The sequence below is a fragment of the Meleagris gallopavo genome, chromosome 8, assembly GCF_000146605.3.
Source record: "Meleagris gallopavo isolate NT-WF06-2002-E0010 breed Aviagen turkey brand Nicholas breeding stock chromosome 8, Turkey_5.1, whole genome shotgun sequence".
NCBI lineage: Eukaryota > Metazoa > Chordata > Aves > Galliformes > Phasianidae > Meleagris > Meleagris gallopavo.
The window spans coordinates 12,637,132-12,656,659 of NC_015018.2; the positions used below are offsets into that span (position 1 = coordinate 12,637,132).

Consider the following 19,528-nt stretch of genomic DNA (forward strand, 5'->3'; position numbering starts at 1 on the left):
TTTGTCCAGTGAGCTATTCATTTACCAAAGCAAACATTAAATTAACATTTCCCAGCTCAGTTCAGTGATTGATTTGTCAAATATAGTTACAGCTCACGTTTTTTCTGAATATATTTCTGAGATAAAATGCACTTTATAACTGCTTCTTCCTCAAGTGATGCCTCTTCTTAGGAAACATGTCCTTGTTCTCTCACGACGCATCCAGCATCATGCTTTAAAACAGGTTGTGCATGTCTGAACTTGCTTTCTTACATGCTTTTCTGTAAAGTTTCTCTAAAATATTATCTCAGCTTTAATTTGAGATAGAATGAACGGTCTAATTCCTGATGAAACTGTGAGCTTATATATTGAAGTAAAAAATACAATAATTTACCTGTAAAAGATACTGTATAAATATAAGGACATAGGCCAAGCTTAAAAAAATGCTTCTTGTGAACAGGCAAAGCCACAGTGTAATTATCAGTACAATTGAGTCCCTTGTTAATAATATTTATTAGGACGATATGGACTTGAAAGCACTTGGTTTTGATGTGGCAGAAGGTGTGAATGAACCGTACCTCCCTGGAGACTGTGGGATCTTTGTTACCAAAGTAGACAAAGGAAGTATTGTGGATGGTCGATTAAGGTACGGTTTTACTTTGGAAGGTATGTCTTTTGTTAATCATAAACAAAATATTGAGCATACTGCAAAGTCTTCAGTTTTGACTATTTCTTTTTTTATAATTGACCATGTCTACCTTATTAATATTGATAAGGAAATTGCACTGACAAGACCAATACCTAAAATATTTAGATAATTGAGCATTTTAAGATATCTATTCCATTGCATCCCTTTTTCTGAATGTTATGTATGTGCTACATCCAGCAAAGCATGCTTGTAACAGTGGCCTCTCCCTATTTGTATTTATCTGCCAGAGTAAATGATTGGTTACTGAAGATAAATGATGTGGATCTTACTAATAAGGATAAAAAGCAAGTTATAAAAGCTGTCTTAAATGGAGGAGGTGTTATTAACATGGTGGTTCGAAGAAGGAAGTCATTGGGTGGACGAGTGATAACACCACTTCACATCAATGTTTCTGGGCATAAAGGTAATAGATATAAAGGCTGGATGTAAATGGTACCCATTTGTCCATCCAACAGTGTCTTGAAATTGAAGTACATGTTCTGTATTTAAAACTCATTTCAGCTATTACTACCTACTAGATAGGGATATTCATGAATTGTTGTCATCAAACTAAAAATGATCGTATTTGTGATAGGTTTTTTCCATAAATATAATGAGTTTTATTTTCATACTTCCGTTTAGCTAAATCCACCAGTTAGTCCTAGTCTGTATAATTACAGTAAGTTCTGGTATACCCCAAATCTCTATTTTCATGTTTTTGCCTTTCTTTGAAAGGGTTGTTAGAGATTGAGATCTCATTTGCTCTGGTAGTTATATTTCTTAATCCTGCATCCAGGTCAGATTTGTAGTTATTTGAACAACTTATTTGAATTGCAGGAGTAAATTAATGTTTATTTTGTGAATTTCAGATAGTGGAGTAAGTCTAGAAAATGGAATATTTGTTGCTGCTGTTGTGCCTGGAAGCCCAGCTGCCAAAGAGGGTTCCCTTACTGTGGGAGACAGAATAATTGCTGTAAGTCTGAATACATTCTTCTGATTTGTATTTATTTATTTATGATTTATGAGCTCCTGTGAAACAAAATGTCATTACTACGGAAGTACAAATGCATAAAGTCTAATGTAATCAAACAAGTGTTACTAAATAGTATCACTACTAGGAATAAAAATATATGGGAGACTAAGCTTCTAGTGGAGAACAGGTAAATGCATGATATGGTCAACTTGACTTCAGTTATGTGCATGACACACAAAACCATGTTTTCCCTCTCTCAGAGGTGGTACCTTTAGATGTTCTCCATCTGCTTTCATTTTATGGATCTCAGTTGTGTTTTGTTTTGTTTCTTTGTTTTTGTTTTGTTTTATATGTAGATCAATGGCATTGCACTAGATAATAAGTCGCTTAATGAATGTGAAGCTTTGTTACGAAACTGCAGAGATTCCCTTACTCTGTCATTGTTGAAGGTGAGTAGGGAAAGCTAACCTTGCAGAATTTTCTTGAACAGATTTGTTACTTCTTAAGGAAAGAGTGTATTAAAAATGGATATATCACCATTGGAAAGTCTTTGCTAATAACAAGATCATCTGGATGTATTTCACTGATGGTACACTAAATAGTTATTTCCAGAGTAAGGATATTATGCCTTCTGGTAGCAAATAAAATTTGTTTATTGCTCTTATATTTTTTCCCCCATTTGTTTGCTGGTCACACAAAATGACTGTCAGCACAGTTGTTTCTTTCTTACTGCTTTCTGCTTCAGAGCTGCAGCACTTTTGTTCATGAAAGATAAATTGCTTCCTGACTACAGTTTACTCTTTGCCAGGGGGGAGTTGCACAGAAAACTGAACTCTATCATTAGGGATAAGTACTAGTTCTTTTTCAGACTTAGTGTTATAAAAATACTGTTTTGGTTAGAATTCCATTACACTGGACCTGTCAAAAAGGTTCAGTCAGTGATAATTGCAGCTTGTGAGAGCTTGAGTTTTTAAGAAACTGAAAAAGATGAAATGTTTGTGAAGCAATGGGCAATGAAAGATGATTACTAGTGTCATTGAACAGATATAGAAGTAGAATTGAGATCCTTTTGCTGTTTGCTCAGTGCTTCTGCCACCGTGTAGAGTTGCCCTTTTGAAATTGTTTCAGAAAAAATCTGGTTTCGTTTTATCCATGCTTTACTTTGAATCTGCAGAACTTTTATTAAATTTTTCCCAAATGCATATGCGGATCTCCATTCAGGTTGGAGTAAATAAAGGAGACTAGAAAATAGTTTGTGCTAAGCAGAAATTAAATAGAAATCAGACTTAGTTAAAGTTGTTATGTGGTGGATTGTTGTCGTCTTTTTTTGTTTGTTCTTTTTTAGGTTTTTCCTCAGAGTTCGTCTTGGAGTGGTCAAAATATATTTGAAAATCTGAAGGATTCAGAAAAAATATCAAACTGCAGGGTTCATGCATCAGAGATACAAGCCCAAAACAAAAGAAATCTGAAACTCAACAGCTCAACACAGACTGACATTTTCAATCCAGACATCATGGATGTCAAGAAGGACCAGAATGATCAGGGCAGTCGTTCATTTTGTGATCACAAACCCTTCACTAACAAAACTTTACGAGTAGATTCTCATAGGAACACAGTGCACAGTTGCCACAGTAATTCAGAACACAGTCTCAGCTCCTTCAACCCAGAGACATATGGGGACCGAGGCTATGAAGTTGTTGACTTGGACAACAGGAGGCTGCCTTATGAACCTACAGAAAATGACTGTATGGTGGTTGAGACTGCATTTGACAAAGGACATGGTGCTAAGCATAGTGGTGGTACCTGGCCGAAAGTCGTGGTTAATATCTCAGCAACAGAAACAGAAAAGTTTTCTGTGTACAAAAAGCCAAAACAAAGGAAATCTATCTTTGACCCTGATACTTTCAAAAGGCCGCCAACTCCTCCTAAACCAGAGTACCTTTCTCCAAATCAGGTGACAGGCCATTCACCTCAGCCATCAAAAGCTGAAGTGGCTTCAACTCCTCCCACTCCTCCTAAGAGAAGTGACTCCATCAAATTTAAACATAAACAGCAGGCAAGCTCTGCTTCAGAGTCAACAGTAACAACTGGATCACCACCTACCAGCCCAGCCACTGCCCAAGCTCCAGTTTCCTTGGCACTTAAACAAGACTCTGCTACTCTCAAGGGGCGCAGTAGGAATGCTGGAAATTATTATCGTGAGGAGGGAGTTGACTGTACTCATCTCTCCTCAAGGAAATCCTGTGAAGATGACATCGGCTTTCAAAGAGTTGAAGAGCCAGAGATAAAAAGACCAAGGCCAAAATCTGCTCCTGCTCTGAGACATAAAATGACCCCTATGCCCATTCCTAATCCTGCGCTTCAGGTAATATTTTGCTATGAAAATCTGTTTGTTTGTTTTTTTTTCTTCGATATGAATATTTTCAGAAGTGTTTTTGTGTAGTCAGTTACATATCCTAAAAGGAGAAACAAAGTCCGTTCACGAAATCCAAGTCCCTTGAGGAGCTACTCTTTCAATTGTTGCAAGTATCACAAAATATAAGACCACCAAACAGAATGATTGGGTTCTGTTTTGTAACTCCATTTTGATTTTCACTGTTTTCTGTGGAGGATCAGGGCTCTTTCCTGTAAGTAAGAGCTTTATTACAGCTTCTTTTCAGAAATCTCTTTGGCTCAATCTATAGATTAGGGGAAAAATGTTTACCATCCATAGTGACGTTTTTTATTTTGTCCATCTACACAAGTGTTAATGTAATCTGAAATTGGCAGGGCATTAGACTCATTGCACTATAAAGATGGACTGTTTAAAAGAATATAATTTAACAACATTGTTCGAAGTAGATCTGTCATTTGTTTAAATAAATTTGACTGTGGAGATTTTGGCTAACATCCTACCAGGGAAGGGGGAGAAAAAATTCTGCGTGATCTAGGATGACTAGCCTATTTAACTGACCACATAAAATGTAGAATAGTCAATAATGTAGTTTTGGGTCCACCATCTCAGGTTTGTTCAGTTTGGAAAAAAAAGTGGTATGTGTATTTGCCACCTGAAGTCTCAAGTTTTAAAGAGTTATTTTTCCTTGCATCTAATCAACATCAAAATTACTTAGAATGTCATTTTCTTTACCTTTCCTGCTCTGTACCTTGCTATGCCAAAATAATCGTATAGGTATTAGTCTATGGAGAAAAATAAAATTATATTATAGACTTAAAATTTTTTGTTTTGTTTTTTTTTTTTAAGGTTACTTGAGGTATTTGCACATTTCCATCTCTAGGGTTAAATTAAGTCTGAGTTCTATGCTTATTGTTTTTTCCAGCTCCCCTAGTTTCTCTCCAGTATGTAAGAAAATACTTAGGGCTTTAAAATTATTGACTATAGAACAGTGGTGGTATTGTGCCTCTGAGTTGACACCATTCACTCTGAAAATGACTTTGATGGAATGGTCTTCGTGTACTAAAACTACGTTAGATCTGGGTGTGATCTTGCTCAACATTTTCATCAGTGACCTGGGTGAAAGGATAGAATGCACCCTCAGCAAGTTTGCTGATGGTACAAAGCTAGGGAGAGTGACTGACACACCAGTGTCTGTTCACTACGTACAGGACAGAAACTACAATGGCTCCACAACCTGTATCATTATGTTGGAGATGTTGCTTCATATATATCTCAAAATGCAGGCTTAGAGGAAAACATTTTGTGGCTTATTAGCCAGCTTTCATTTGGCAACACTTGCAATAGTGGCTAAAGTAACATGAGAGTACATGTGCTAAAGAATGCAATCTAAGCTTGAAATGTTCTGTGAAAGTAGTATTTTGAAGGAGAAATGTAACTCAGGTGTATACTGATGGAAAATGTATCAGATAAATTTCAAACTTTGGCATAAGAAGCTTACAAAATAGTAACAACAGGCTGGAGGAAGAAGGGGTAGAACTGAATAATATCAGTGGAAGATGAAGTAAAGATGTAACAAGGACTGTCATATTAAGTGGTGGCAAGCATATTCTGGAATACGTACTGAAAAGTTTGAAGTTGATTACTGCCTATGGAATATGAGGGTTTTTTTCCTTCTGTATCTCCAACTGCCTTTAATCCAATTTTCTGGTTTCGTAGGTGCAGAAATATACACCAACTAGTGAGGAACACCTGTCTCCAGAGCTACAGGAATGGGCACTATATTCACCAAAACGTTCTGCTAGGCATAGTGATGGCTTTGTGTCTTCCACCTTGTACACTGGAGGCATGACATCAGGTGAGTGATGCTGATGTGGATGGCAAGTGCCTCTTTTTGCTCAAGTCAGAGATGTCTAGCATGGACTTCTTTCCTGAGATCCTGAATACTAACTAAAATTTCATCCTGTTAATTACTGTATTCCAGAAGTAAGCTCAGTTACACTCTTATATTCTAAATATCTACCCTAGAATTAGGTAAGAACTCATATTTACTTTCTTGGAATGCTGCAAGGAATCTGTCTGTATCAGTCAAGATAAGGCAAGAGAAATATGAAATACAAAACCTATTTTCCTGTTCTTTTGTATTCTGAACATGATATTTTCAGTTTCTGGAGTGTAAAGAAGTCTAATCTATTTGAGAACCATCAAAGAAACTGAACGGCTCCCATGTGAAGGATTTGTTTCATCTGATTCTGTGTTGCACAGGAATTTTGAATGTGTTAGTGGTGAACAGCTTGTAGCCTGTGCACAGGGAGACAGATAAGATTTCCAGAGCTTTTGAAAGTGAACAGTAAGTGGGTGCAGCCCACGTGTTACCTACAGTCAATTCTGAATTTACTTCAAAGCAAAAAGACGATATTCAGAAAGTGTCGCATATTAATTTCTATCTATTGGGAATAATGTTTTTGGAGTATATGAGATAGAATGCCCCAGTTGATTGTGATCTTAGTGTATCTAAATTAAAGATTAAAAATTAGTGTATTTGAGATTCGAAGCTGTTGAAGAGGAATCTCAGAAGCAGCTCACACAAAAATCAATATGATCAGGTAAAATGGAAAACAGAGAGCATGTTGTCTCAGTTGTTGCTATTGAAGTTCATAATAGCTGCTTTAAAGTTGGTGCAGACTAAACAGAGTGCTTTGAAGAGCTAATGAGGTTATTGTACACCAGTTATTTTAAACCGGCCAGGATGCATTTTGGTTAGACCTGGTTAGACCTGTTGCCAGATGGATTGTTCAGTCTTCAGTGTTTAGTTAGCTTCAGCAGTTACATACGACACTTGATTTTCAGTCCAAGAAAACATCGATTTTTATGAATTTACCCTCAATTTTTTGTGCAGTCCCTACATTGCTGCTAAGATTCAAAATTATGGAAAACTTATTGAAGTTTATGTCAGAGGTAATGAGTTGTGTATATAGAATAACGAGCAGTTTTAGACCCAGTCATCCCATCCAGTTTTCAGAATGTAAATGCATGCTCAATTGTATCTCAGCTCAAAGAAACTTTTGTTCTGTGTTTTGTTACTCTTTTTCCTATCACTTTCCTTCTCCCGTGTAATATAACCTAATCAAGTCAACTCTACATTAGATGATATGTCTTGAAATGTAAGTTTTTGCTGTAGCATATTATGCTATAATACTCATTTAAGAGGAAATTGATTAAATAGAGTACTGAAGGATGAGTGACTTCAATGAACAGCTTGAGTAATACATTTTCTGAATAAGTAGATATGTAATCCAAAACCATCAGACATGTCTTAGAATCCCACTTCTGACAACAGAAGAACAAGCATGATCAAATGGTTTTAACTGCAGATAGTTCAAGTACGGAATAAAAACTTCTGTTTCTAGCAGATAACTATACAGAGAGAAAAATGAGATTCTTGTTGCTGTATAAAGAATTTTAACAGTTGAAAACAAAGTGTTTTAGGCACAAGTATATTTGAAAATGATGTGAAATTATGTGAATGATTTTTTTTCTGTAGTCCCAAGGCATTTAATTACTGATGGTAGAAAATTATAATCCAGATTCAAAATATTCATATTGTACTTAAAAAACATGGAATTATTATTTGTCTATATGGTAATAAATTATATTTATAGATAAACATAAATGTAAACAATAATACATAATTATGCAACTACTTAAATATACTTGTTACCTGTAATTTATATGCTAGTAATGTTGGTAAGAGTATTTCTATCATCTTAAACAGGGACTGTACCAAGAAGCTTAGCACCGTGCCCTGCAGTAACTGCAGTCATGCGAAATCCTATCTATACTGCGTGGAGCCACAGAGTACACACCAACAATTGCCCATCTGTTGCCAGCCAAATATGCCATCAGCATTTGCATCCCAGGTGTTTTGAACTTTCTATCACCTTAAGTTTTTGTTCGTGTTAGGATGAAATTGCTTCAGGTAGTGGTTTGTTCAGTGTGGAGTGAAACACTGTTAGACCCAGACTTCTCAATAGCATGATTTGCCAATTGCTTTCATGTCTTTCAGAAACTGATCGTTTGTCTTACCCTCCTCTTCTGCTGACTAAAGCTGAAAAAGAAATTATTTTTTTAATCAATTACTTTGTAATGTTGGTTTGTTTTTTTTTAAATAAAAATCTTTCTGAACAAAGTAATTGAAGTCTTTCCATCTTTTTTTAAAGCACTTTAGGCTCTCTTTTCTCTGAGTTGTCTTAATTAGTAAAATGATGGGGCAATTAGGAAGTGAGAACTAGGGGAGAATTCATTTTGCTCAGGATAAGGATAATCAGAATTGTCTGTTGGCCAATTTATTGCTTGCTGAGACACTTTGCCCAGTTCTGACTGTTGCCCTGTTTTTTTGCTTCGATGTAGTTCCCAGCATCAAGGTCGCTTGAGCTTGGACCTGAGTCATAAGCACTCCAATGAATACTCTGAAAATCCACGTACAAGAGCATCTCATGGCTCAAATTCACTGCCATCCAGTGCAAGACTTGGTAACTTGCTTTTCTGATTTATTTCATGTGAGACTCTTGTATACAGGAGAATAATAATAAATTGAAAATTCCCTATTTTCATGATTTATAGAATTGCCAAAGCTTTCAAAGCCTAAAAGGCTTCCTGTGTTTCTTTGCTTCATTTTTCTAGTTTTATGTCCAATGGTGTTCCCTGGAAGTAGGCTTGTTTAATTTGCTCTTAATAGTCTCTTTTAAAGTATTATTTGAGTGATGCAAAATTCTCCTTTCAACACCTCTTACTATTTGGAAGTATCCTCATGAAGATGGAATGTCCAGCCAAATTATTTTTGAGGTTCACTGAGGTGGAGATGAGAAAAGGAAAGAGTATACAGAACAAAAAAGTAATGACCTGCTGTAAATCATCTTGTTGGAAATACGTTGCAATTGTGTTTTCTTGATTGACATTTAAGACATTGACGTGTGTCTTAATAGAACCAAAGAAAACGTGTGCTTTGTTTAAGCATTTTAACATTGTAAAATTTTTTTCACTTAAAATTATGTACTACCTTTTTTGTGCATGCGTGTGTTCCTGAGTTCCATCAGTTATTACAATTGTGTTTGAATAGAGCATGGCAGCTTTGTAGCCACAACAGCAACAAAAAGTCACAGCAGTTAGGAAACAGTGCCAGGGAATAATGTCTTCATCAAGCAGAATATAATAAAAATGCTTTAAATGCATTTTGTCAAGGCCCGTGGGTTCTTAGTAACCTCAAGTATTAGATTTTTGCTTAGACTTCAGTTAAATTGCAATGGTATCAAAAACATTTTAAATATTTTTCAATGAAGAATGAGCTGTACATATGCACTGTATGACTGCACTGTGCTGTTTGTACTCACCATGAAACAATCAGAAGTATGTTAGATATGGTGTATATGAGAATAATCATTAATGCTTCTGCAGAAATTCAGAGCCCGTTTTTCTGCTTATTGAAAAATTAGAGTGCAAACATATTTTTTTCATGTTATTCCTTTGAAATTTGGCAACTTATAATTTTGTTGTTCTAAAAATAGGTTCTTCGAGTAACTTGCAATACAGAACAGAAAGGATTAAGATCCCTTTAACGCCAAGATATCCAAGGTCCGTCATGGGCTCTGACAGAGGTAATTTTATTTGTAGTGTTTTCAGTATTTCCAGTTCAAAGCCTTGTCAGTTACTGAATGAAGTTGCTCAAAAATCTGAATACAATAATTTTATGAATGTTACAGTATCTGTATTTTGCTACAATGTAACTAAAAAAAATTTCTAACGAAAAGCAGTTTCTCTCTGTTAGTTGATTCTAGGACATGACATGCTAGAAAAAATGAAACTAAAAAGTAACTATTGAGCTGTGTTTTATGGTTGCAGTTTTCTTGTGGAATGATGTCTTAAATGTTTTGACAGTGAAATTACATTATTTTTTTAAATTATTTAAATGTGTTATTTTGCATACTATTGTATTACTGATTGTATGTTAAAAATTCTATTACAGTAAATGGCAACTGTTAGTTGGTCTTTTTAGTTTCATAATTAGCAATTTGAGATTTATTTTTTTTATAGCCTTTTCAGAGGAAGCAAACTACTTTCTGTACCAGCTTTCTATGGTGAGAATGGCAATACGTATATGCATGTTTATAGAGAACTTATTTATTACATAGACACTACGGGCAATGAGTTTGCAAAATCTAAATTTAGTTACCTAAGCTAGAAGGCTGGCTTCCCTTAGTTCTACCAGATTGCTAGCAAATGGTTTGGTCAGGTATGTATTGTATCATTCCCTATGCCTCTGTAGATCTCTGAATTATGACAAATGCAATACACTAAAACCTAACTTGATTTTATGTTTTTGTTTTGATTTGGTTTTGTAGGCTCTTTGTCACAGTCTGAGTGTAGCAGTCCCAGCTTGATAACTCCTCCACAGTCACCTCTTAACTTGGAAACATCTTCCTTTGCCAGCAGCCAATCTCAAAACTCCCTTTCTACTTTACCTAGAATTTCCATTAGCCCAGTATCTGCTGGAGAACGTAGAAAAGATAGGTAAGGTCCTCACATTATTTGCTTTTTATAGGAATGTGTCCAATGAGATCTTGTACATTTATTGGCCTAGAAGGAATGTGAACAGCTGATAGAAATGATGAATGTGAAGGCACAGAGATGCATTTGAGTTCCTGTTACGTAATGTTTTTCTTTTCTTTACAAAGTACATAGAGATCTTTGTATAAATTTCTTCTTTAAAACCTATGTCTTCAGTTCAGAAATATAAGGAATTTCATAAAGATTTCCTTTTTTTCGTGTTAGATTAATGGCCCTGCCAAATATAGTCTAAATTGGGATACATTCACTTGAGCTACCTCAGATGCTTATTTATGATAGGCTTGTTCTGTACTCTAGAAAACTGAATAAAATACCTAGTAATATTTGATAGTTAAATATCACTGCCTTAGTATTGTACAGTATGTGCTCTAACCGCTGTGCCTTGATTCAGTTCAGCCAGATAAATAAAATTGAGATGGTTACTGCAAGAATATATTCATACATACATAATCTATTGTGATCCCCTTGGCTGTACCTGGACCACTACGAGCTGTAGCATCAAGTCTTTGCATAGCTGCTTGCACAGTTTGAACCTGATATTGTTTTCTTAAAATTGTGAAATTTCGTGTGTTAATGACTTTTCATCTCATTATGAATACATTCAAGATTTGTTGTTTATGGTATCAGTCTTGGACATCACTGTCTGGCTAGATTGAATATATTAAACATTTTGTATGAACTCAAAGTATTGGACAATAAGACACAAACCTGATTCAGGCTTTTCTTTACACTGAGACAACATAATGTCCTCCGGGCAGTATAAGAGATCTATGATGTGCTGAAATAGATTACATTTAGGTGGACTCTAGGACTGTCTTGTATTGCCCAACTTGTATAAAAGTACTGACTATAAGACTGTGAATGAAGGAATAAGGATATTCTGTATTCTAAGTTTGCTGGTAGCAATAAAAAGTTATTCATAAAATGTTATGTAGAATATTTTTTGTGTAGTTAAAAGAATCTGTAACTAAGTTACTGTAGTGACACTATATATTGTATACGGTTCTTCTACTTGTCAATTGCAAAGTCCAAGTCACAATTTATTATCTTTTTCGCATGACTAATGATTATGTATAGCGTTCAGTGGAAAAAGCTAGTTTTTTGATATCCTTATAATGCTCTGTCAGTACAGAATGTACATTCTAATCTCTGGGAATTAACATTTTTTATTAATATTGATTTGAAGGTCAAAATACAGTCAGGCTCCAACCCTCTTATTCTTGGTGTACAATGTATATGCAGTAGTCTGGAATACTCCCTCTCTTGAAAAAGAATATTATTTTGTTCAGGAAAAAAACCACACACCCCAGAAATACAAAGACTGTTATTAAAATAGGTATTTCTGAATTAAATGTATCCTAAACAAATGTGTGGTGATGCCTAGATGGCATCTTTAAATGGTTGTTTTTTTCTGTCACCTATCCTCCCCACAGAATACAAGCAATTTGCTTGGCCTTTCCCCATATCATATAATACAGATTAAAAAAAAGTTTCTGTTCTGTTGATTTATTTATTTTTTTTAGGAAAATCAATTTAAATGAAATTTAAAGAAATGTGATCAATTTCAACTTATTTCTAAGCAGCATTTAGTGATTCTGACAGGCAGTCTGAATACTGTAGAAGAGTGTGCTTTGTTTAATTTTAAAAATGCTGCATACCAAGTAAGATACATTTTTGATGCTACAATTCTGTTTTACTTTATTCTTGTTTCCCTACTATATGCATTACTAGTTGCCTTTCATTTTGTATTTACTAAAATCTTAAGATACAATTCTGTGCAATTTGTGTGGGTTTGATTCTTATTCATTCCAATCCAAATGGAGAATGCACGTGGTAGACGGAAGCATAAGGATATGACAGATAACAGAAATATAGTTCTAGTATTCAATCAGCTATTAGACCTTGACAAATTTTATTTTGGCCCATTAGTATGTAATCACATTGTGATATTAAGTAAAAGGCTTCACATTACATCATGATTTACATATTCATAATGAGTTTTAAAAGTAGTTTATTAAGTGCCAGTTTTCTGGGAGTTAGCATGATTCAGGTAAGATAAGCTATATGTATTTAAAAAATGAAAAAGGGCAGAGAGGCAGCTTTGGTTCTGGTTTGCTGATAGTAAGAATTTTTTTGTATATAATACTGATAACATCAGTGATTTTAGGCCTGTGTATTTGATAACACAGAATAACTCAAAACTGTTATATCTTCAGTGCATTGATAGGCAAGCTCCAGGGGGTAGATATTACCTCTAATAGTGATGTTGATTTGATAAGATTATGTCTCAAATTGACAGTTTTACTTTTGTACTGTAATAAGCTGACAAGTTATGTCCTTGCTGCAGAAGACTACCAGATGCTTGCCTTCAAAGACTGAAACATTAAGCATAGTTTATGAATTTGTGTCCTCTCCCCTCCCCTCACAAGTGCCCCAAATTCTGCTCTTTCCAAAGGCACCATTTATTTGCTGCGTATGTTAGTAGCAGTTAACTTCCTTTAACTCATCTGATATCTGAACAGCAGGATTTAAGTAATTGAAACAGTCTGCACAACTTAGGGAATGTCTAATTTATATAATCAAGTGTTAGGAAAGAAGACCCTCCTATTAATGCTTATCAAAACTAGTATAATGCTATTAAAATTGTGTACTAGAAAGGCTGCCAAGACCTGCAGTCACTGTTAGTGGGACCTAAATCCACCACTGTTCCAAGTAGTTCCATTCTGAATACCCAGGATGCCTTTTGCTGTGTAGACTCTGTTGAGTTCATTGTAACATGAACCAGCACTTTTTGGGATGCTCCTGTTTGTTTATTCACACCATGGAGGGACTAGCTCTGTTTGTACGGGTGGATACATCTCCAAGTATGGGGGAGGAAAGGGGAACGTTTCAGGATTTTCTTTCATAAGATCCATTCTCTTGTTAATACTTACTGGTGTTGTATTACTGTGTGTCTTGTTCTAAGTGTTCTTTTCTTCTCAAATCTTCTCCATCTTTCAGATATCTGTTCCGTAATAGGTCTTTTCTGAGAATCCCTGTGGCTCCTAGGCCTAGGTTCTCATCACTAAGGAGTTTGAGGTTGGCCTGATATAAGGTTGTCCTTCGCAAGCAGTATTGCGCACTTGTGCTATTTTACGTTTGGATAATTGCCCTGAGGAGAATTTGCATGGTAATTGTAATGATACCATGCAAACTGCTGTCTTAATGGCTTGAGTTTGCAACTGCTTAATTTTCTTTACTAGTTTGTTTCCCTGCATAGAAATATGAAATCTGATATTGTGCATTGTTTTTCTTTGCTTTGTCTCATCATTTAAGATATTTATTTTCATGGCCAGTAAAGACTGCCAGCATTTATAATAGTCACATACCTTTCTGGAATATGGTTTGTAAATTACATAGTATATACTATAGCTAAACTATTTTTATATAGTATGGATCTGGAAGTTTATTTCCTACCAACTTCCCAACCATACTATTTGTAATTCATATTTACCATAATGCTTTATAGCAGTTGTGTAATGGATATACATTTAATTCTGCCACTGTACATTGCATGGTGTTAAAGGAATGTGTTTACAGCAGTTGACAGTATTTTTTTTTAAGTAACTGTTTAAACCTATTTTTTTATTGCAACTTAGACAGCCTTAAAGTGTGTCATATAAATCTGACTTCATTATGGTTTAAGTGCGATTTTGTTCGAATCAGTTTTAACCTTCTCTTCTAAAAGGCCTTACATGGAAGAACCACGTCATGTTAAAGTGCAGAAGGGTTCTGAGCCACTAGGAATTTCCATTGTGTGTGGAGAAAATGGTGGAATATTTGTCTCTAAAGTAACAGGTGGGAGCATTGCGCATCAAGCTGGACTTGAATATGGTGATCAGTTACTAGAGGTAATTGTTTGCTTACTATTCTTATGACTTTTAATCTGTTCATACGAGTCCAGAAACAACTACCTTCCTCAAAAGAACACCTTGTGAAAGCTTGTGTATTGTGAGAAGTGGCAGAGTTATTCTGTGTTGTGGTAGTCCAGTACGTGTGATTGTTAGTGGCTGTTTGTCAGACATTAGTATAAAATGTCTTGATAGTAGATTTGCTTTGCGTCTTTTATAGTTATATGTCAATTTTAAACTACATAGTTTAGGTACTTAAACAACATAGTCCCAAAGTCATGCTCTCCAGGATAAGATGAGTAAATACACAGTTAGCTTGTACCACTATTTTGTCCTACTGTTGTTTGGTTATATCCATACCTGGTTTAAAAAATAATCAGTTAGATCAGCTGCATTAAGATTCTGACCTGAAGCACTAAATAAATATATGGAAGATGATTTTATAATGTGCAGAGTTGCTTTGTAAATGCATTTGTGCATGTGTTTGTTAAAGCACAGTGTATATGACTAAAAATGGGCCTGAATTGATTATGGATATAAATTTAAGTCTTAATTTTTTTTTTCTGATCAATAATCTGAACCAATTTGCTTGTAATCAGTTATAGCAACTCATAACACAGTACAGAATATTTATGTCTTTCAGTAGTAAAAGGATTTTAAATTCATGTTTGGGATACCAAATAATAAAGTTAGTGAATCCTTCCAAGGAGTTCAGACACTTAAGAATCATTGCAGGATGATCTATCATCCTATTTACTCCTGCTGAAATAAGTCAACATTTAAATATTGAATTGACTAGGAGACTGAAAGAATGATTTTGCTAGTTTCCATTTGAAAATTTGACATCTTCTTGTTTGTTTCTTCCGTAGTTTAATGGAATAAATTTGAGAAATGCTACAGAGCAACAGGCTCGATTAATCATTGGACAACAGTGTGACACCATTACTATTTTGGCTCAGTATAACCCACACATGTATCAGCTTGGCAATCATTCACGATCAAGGTAAGAGTAGCAAGACTTCAAAATAACACTTACTTGTTCTTTTTTATTTCAGTATAATTAATTTAAACAAAATTAAAAATGACTTCCTAGGATTAGGGGGTTGTAGTATTTCAAACCATTTTTTTTTTTAATAGTTGAGAAGTTTGGAAAGTTTCCCAAAATTAGACAAAGTGTATGATTTAGTTAAATTATCTATCCCATTTTGATACATGATCATCTCAAGATTGAGCTTTATTTTTCTCTTAGACTTATGGATAATGTAGATTATTTGACATATTAAAAAGTTTGTTTGCATCAAAAATATTTGACATTGGTGAAACACTAGCTGCTAGCCTTTCATTCTTTTTTCCTATTAGTTCTCGCCTAGAACCTGTGAGTAATCATTCCACCCCTCAAGGCAGTGGAGCTGCAACTCCTGACAATCATTCCATAATCGATACTGTGAGTGAACAGGATGAAGGAACAATGACACCCCCATCCAAACAAACCACACCGACCACAAGTCCCCGAAATTCCTTTAGGTACAGAAAAATTTTTGCCTTAGTGAAGAAAATAAATGTTGTCAGAATTAGATGTAAAAAGTAGTTTTGTACACGTTGTGGCCCGGTTGAAATAAGTTAGCAGACAAACTAACTGGGCTCGAGGTAAAACTGCATGATGATACAGTCTGTATTTGAAAGATCTGCAAGGAGTGGAGGAACTGTAAGATGAGACTGGTTTAGTTAAAAGGATCCATAAGTAACATGAAGCTTTTGTCTTATATGACTATATCCATAGGTAGCCTATTTTAAATAATAATTCTGTAGATATGCATAGGTTGCTTTGAGAGTAATGCCTCCTGTTTATTTTTGTGGAAGCTATGAGAAATGCAGAGAGCACAATAACATTGTTCAGTACAGCAAATTGTCAGCTACGAAGCACTCTTTTTGAACACAGTCACCAACATTAGCTCTGCATTTTCACCAGTGATGAACAAGAGACTGCATGCCGAGCTTGTAAAAATCTGCCTGGCGGTCTGGAACATTGACTTGTCTTTCATGTCACTGTCACCATTGCTGAAACACATGACCCACACCTTACTGTGCTCATATCCACTGTTTCATCTCCATAAATGTTCACCACGCATCAGAGAATGTCAGTAGGTGAATTTTTTTCTGCACGGAGAAATTCAACTCCACACTTCTGCTTCATTTGCATTTCCATGTCAGATGCCATTTTGTCAGACTGCCCCTCTGCTGCCATCTGTTGCACAGCAGCAGAATGTAACAGAATATTATGAGAAGGTTCAACCACTACTGCCATACCACCAACATCTGCCTCTGTTATTGTGGAGCAACGTAACAAAATAGGAGGCATTACTGTCAGAGCAGCCCTCATATATTGTTCATGGTGGCTAGTTGACTGTACACTCTTCATGCAAGTTTTTAAATTGAACTATATGTGTTATTTCTTCCTATCAAAAGGAGCCCTGTGGACACGAACAAAAGGACCCCTGAACCAAGAACTGTTGTTGTTAAAAAATCCCAAGTGGATCTTGGGATCCAGATATGTGGTGGAAATCTGTATGGAATATTTGTATCAGATGTAGATGATGATAGCCCAGCTAAAGGACCTGATGGACTAGTTTTGGGTGATATGATACTTGAGGTAAGTTAAGAAAACTTTACTGCATGCAGACAAAATGTCTAGGATGGTACAGGGAGGGAGTTGTGCAAAGAATCTTGCTGTCTGGCAATGGGAAATGTTTTGTGAGCCTGACATGAAAGCTGTGAAAATGATGCCTAACCTTTATTCTGACTGCAACTTATGAAGATCTGATTATACAGACCTGGAGACTACCACCAAGAGTGTAGGTTGCATGTGTTTGACAGACTAATGTATTCTACTTGGAATTATAAACAGCTGTTCTTATCGAAATGGAAAATCTTGAATACAATTCTGTACGGACAATAAAAACAGGAATATGGAACATACTGTGAAACAGAAGATTATTGAATTTAACACAATGAAATTCTAAACAGACTTTGGGGGAAATCAAGAAATGTCTTTCTCTCTACTATCTTTATTTGACACAAGACTATTTCTCTACTTGACAGGACTGTTAAGATGCTGTGTGTTTTTCTTTTAATAAACTTTTCAGATACAGCTGAACATTAATACTCTCTGACTGTTGAGATTCTCCCATTGTGTCTCTAGTATCCAGATGTAGATCTTGCTTAGAAATTGCTTCTGATTGACCTCAGGCAACCTTTTTCCCTTAAAAAAAAAAATTATTTCCTGTTTGAATTTTGCAGTTCTCAGCTTACGCTTCCATATTACTTAAAAGAAGCGTAAACTGTCTCTCCTGGTTATGCCAACTACATTCAGTTTGTGTTTTGCCTTTTATCACAACTCCTGATAGACATTTTAAGATACTAACTGCTATAATTAAGTGGCAAGATTTGCTTGTATGTAGAGTGTTCCATTATGAAAAACACTCATTTTAAATGTTTTTCAAGCTCACCTAATTCTGTTGTCTATTAAGATTTGTATCACGCTTAATGGTTTTGTGTTTTTGTAGTATGGATCCATTGATATGCGAACTAAAACAGCTGAGGAAGCTTACCTCGAAATGTTGAAACCTGGAGAAAATATCAAAATAAAGACTCAGTACAGAATTGAAGAATTTAATAGGATAAAAGAGCTTCCTGGAGATGGATTCTTTATCAGGTATTTGAGCATGACTGGTAATGACAAAGTAAAGCAGTTACGATAACTACTGACTATCACGAAAGAGATTATACATCTCTTTTGCCGCATTTTAGAAATTCGAAGTTACTAATTTATCCCAGCTAGTCTCTTGACAGTGAATACACAATTTTTAACATAGTAAGTCTGCATGTTTCATTCTAAACTTCTGTGCTCTAATCTGTTCCATTTTCTTTGAAGAAACTTGTTCTATGTTTGAGTTGATGGAGATCAGTTGAAGAACATATTTATGTCTTTCTTTCCAGAGCACTTTATGACCGTGTGGCAGAGGTGGAACAGGACTTAAGCTTTAAGAAGGATGACATTTTGTATGTTGATGATACTTTACCACAAGGAAACTTTGGTTGCTGGATGGCTTGGCAACTAGATGAGAATGCTCAGAAACTGGAAAGAGGACAGATTCCTAGTAAATATATGTGAGTGATAACCATACAAGTTACTTACCTCAGTCTTTAAAATTGTCTGACTAATGATAGCTGATGTAAAACTTGTTTGCTTCTATTAGTTCTAGGGGATATTGATTTTCAGAAATCATTTTATGGGAGACATATTTAAATACATTTCTCTACCAACTCAGTTATAATGTCATGGAAAACACTCATAGCCCAAGGTTGTGATAGATAATTCAAGAGCAAAAAGTGAGAGTAACCACAGCAAAAATATGCTCTAGCCCAGTGGCGCAGCACTTGTTCTTCTAAATTACCAGTATTCTTATTTTTCTACCAAAAAATGCAAAATGTTGGTAGAACAGTTCAGGGACATGGAGGAATTAACATTTTTAAATTGTTACCAAAATCACATGAATTATTGCCCAGTTATATATTTTGTTTGTTAGTCCCTCTGGTTTCCTTTATATTTTCTTCTAAGTCTCTTCTCCGTGTTGTAACTCTTCTACTGCAGGATGGATCAGGAGTTCTATAGGAGACACAGCATGTCTGAGACTAAGGATGAAAACAGCTCTTCCAAGACATTGTCAGCAGCAGCACGAAGGTCATTCTTCAGGAGAAAGCATAAACACAAACGAAGTGGTTCCAAAGATGGAAAGGATTTGCTGGCTCTTGATACAATCAGCACAGACTCAATCCCGTTCTTGGATGGCAAGTATCTTTGTTATACTCAAGAGGGAATCTTTTTGTTTTCAAGTGTCTGCAGCAATACATTTAACAAATAACTTACCTTTCTGGATGGCATTCATATAAATGATAAATGTACACTTCTTGTAGGAGCAAAA

General features: G+C 35.4%; 1 protein-coding gene across 2 annotated transcripts in view; it reads left to right on the top strand.

The window, feature by feature from the left end:
* Window positions 1-19,528, top strand: part of DLG5 (discs large MAGUK scaffold protein 5) — a 62,884-nt gene that overhangs the window by 33,560 nt on the left and 9,796 nt on the right. For both annotated transcript variants that reach the window (XM_031554412.1, XM_010714346.3), the window contains exons 11-27: window positions 498-625; window positions 916-1,091; window positions 1,537-1,640; window positions 1,997-2,089; window positions 2,986-4,005; window positions 5,752-5,890; window positions 7,808-7,952; window positions 8,443-8,564; window positions 9,597-9,686; window positions 10,431-10,599; window positions 14,384-14,546; window positions 15,416-15,549; window positions 15,906-16,070; window positions 17,013-17,196; window positions 18,110-18,258; window positions 18,543-18,713; window positions 19,198-19,394. In XM_031554412.1, the coding sequence (XP_031410272.1) occupies window positions 498-625; window positions 916-1,091; window positions 1,537-1,640; window positions 1,997-2,089; window positions 2,986-4,005; window positions 5,752-5,890; window positions 7,808-7,952; window positions 8,443-8,564; window positions 9,597-9,686; window positions 10,431-10,599; window positions 14,384-14,546; window positions 15,416-15,549; window positions 15,906-16,070; window positions 17,013-17,196; window positions 18,110-18,258; window positions 18,543-18,713; window positions 19,198-19,394 (3,349 nt within the window). The remainder of the gene's footprint in view (window positions 1-497; window positions 626-915; window positions 1,092-1,536; window positions 1,641-1,996; window positions 2,090-2,985; window positions 4,006-5,751; window positions 5,891-7,807; window positions 7,953-8,442; window positions 8,565-9,596; window positions 9,687-10,430; window positions 10,600-14,383; window positions 14,547-15,415; window positions 15,550-15,905; window positions 16,071-17,012; window positions 17,197-18,109; window positions 18,259-18,542; window positions 18,714-19,197; window positions 19,395-19,528) is intronic.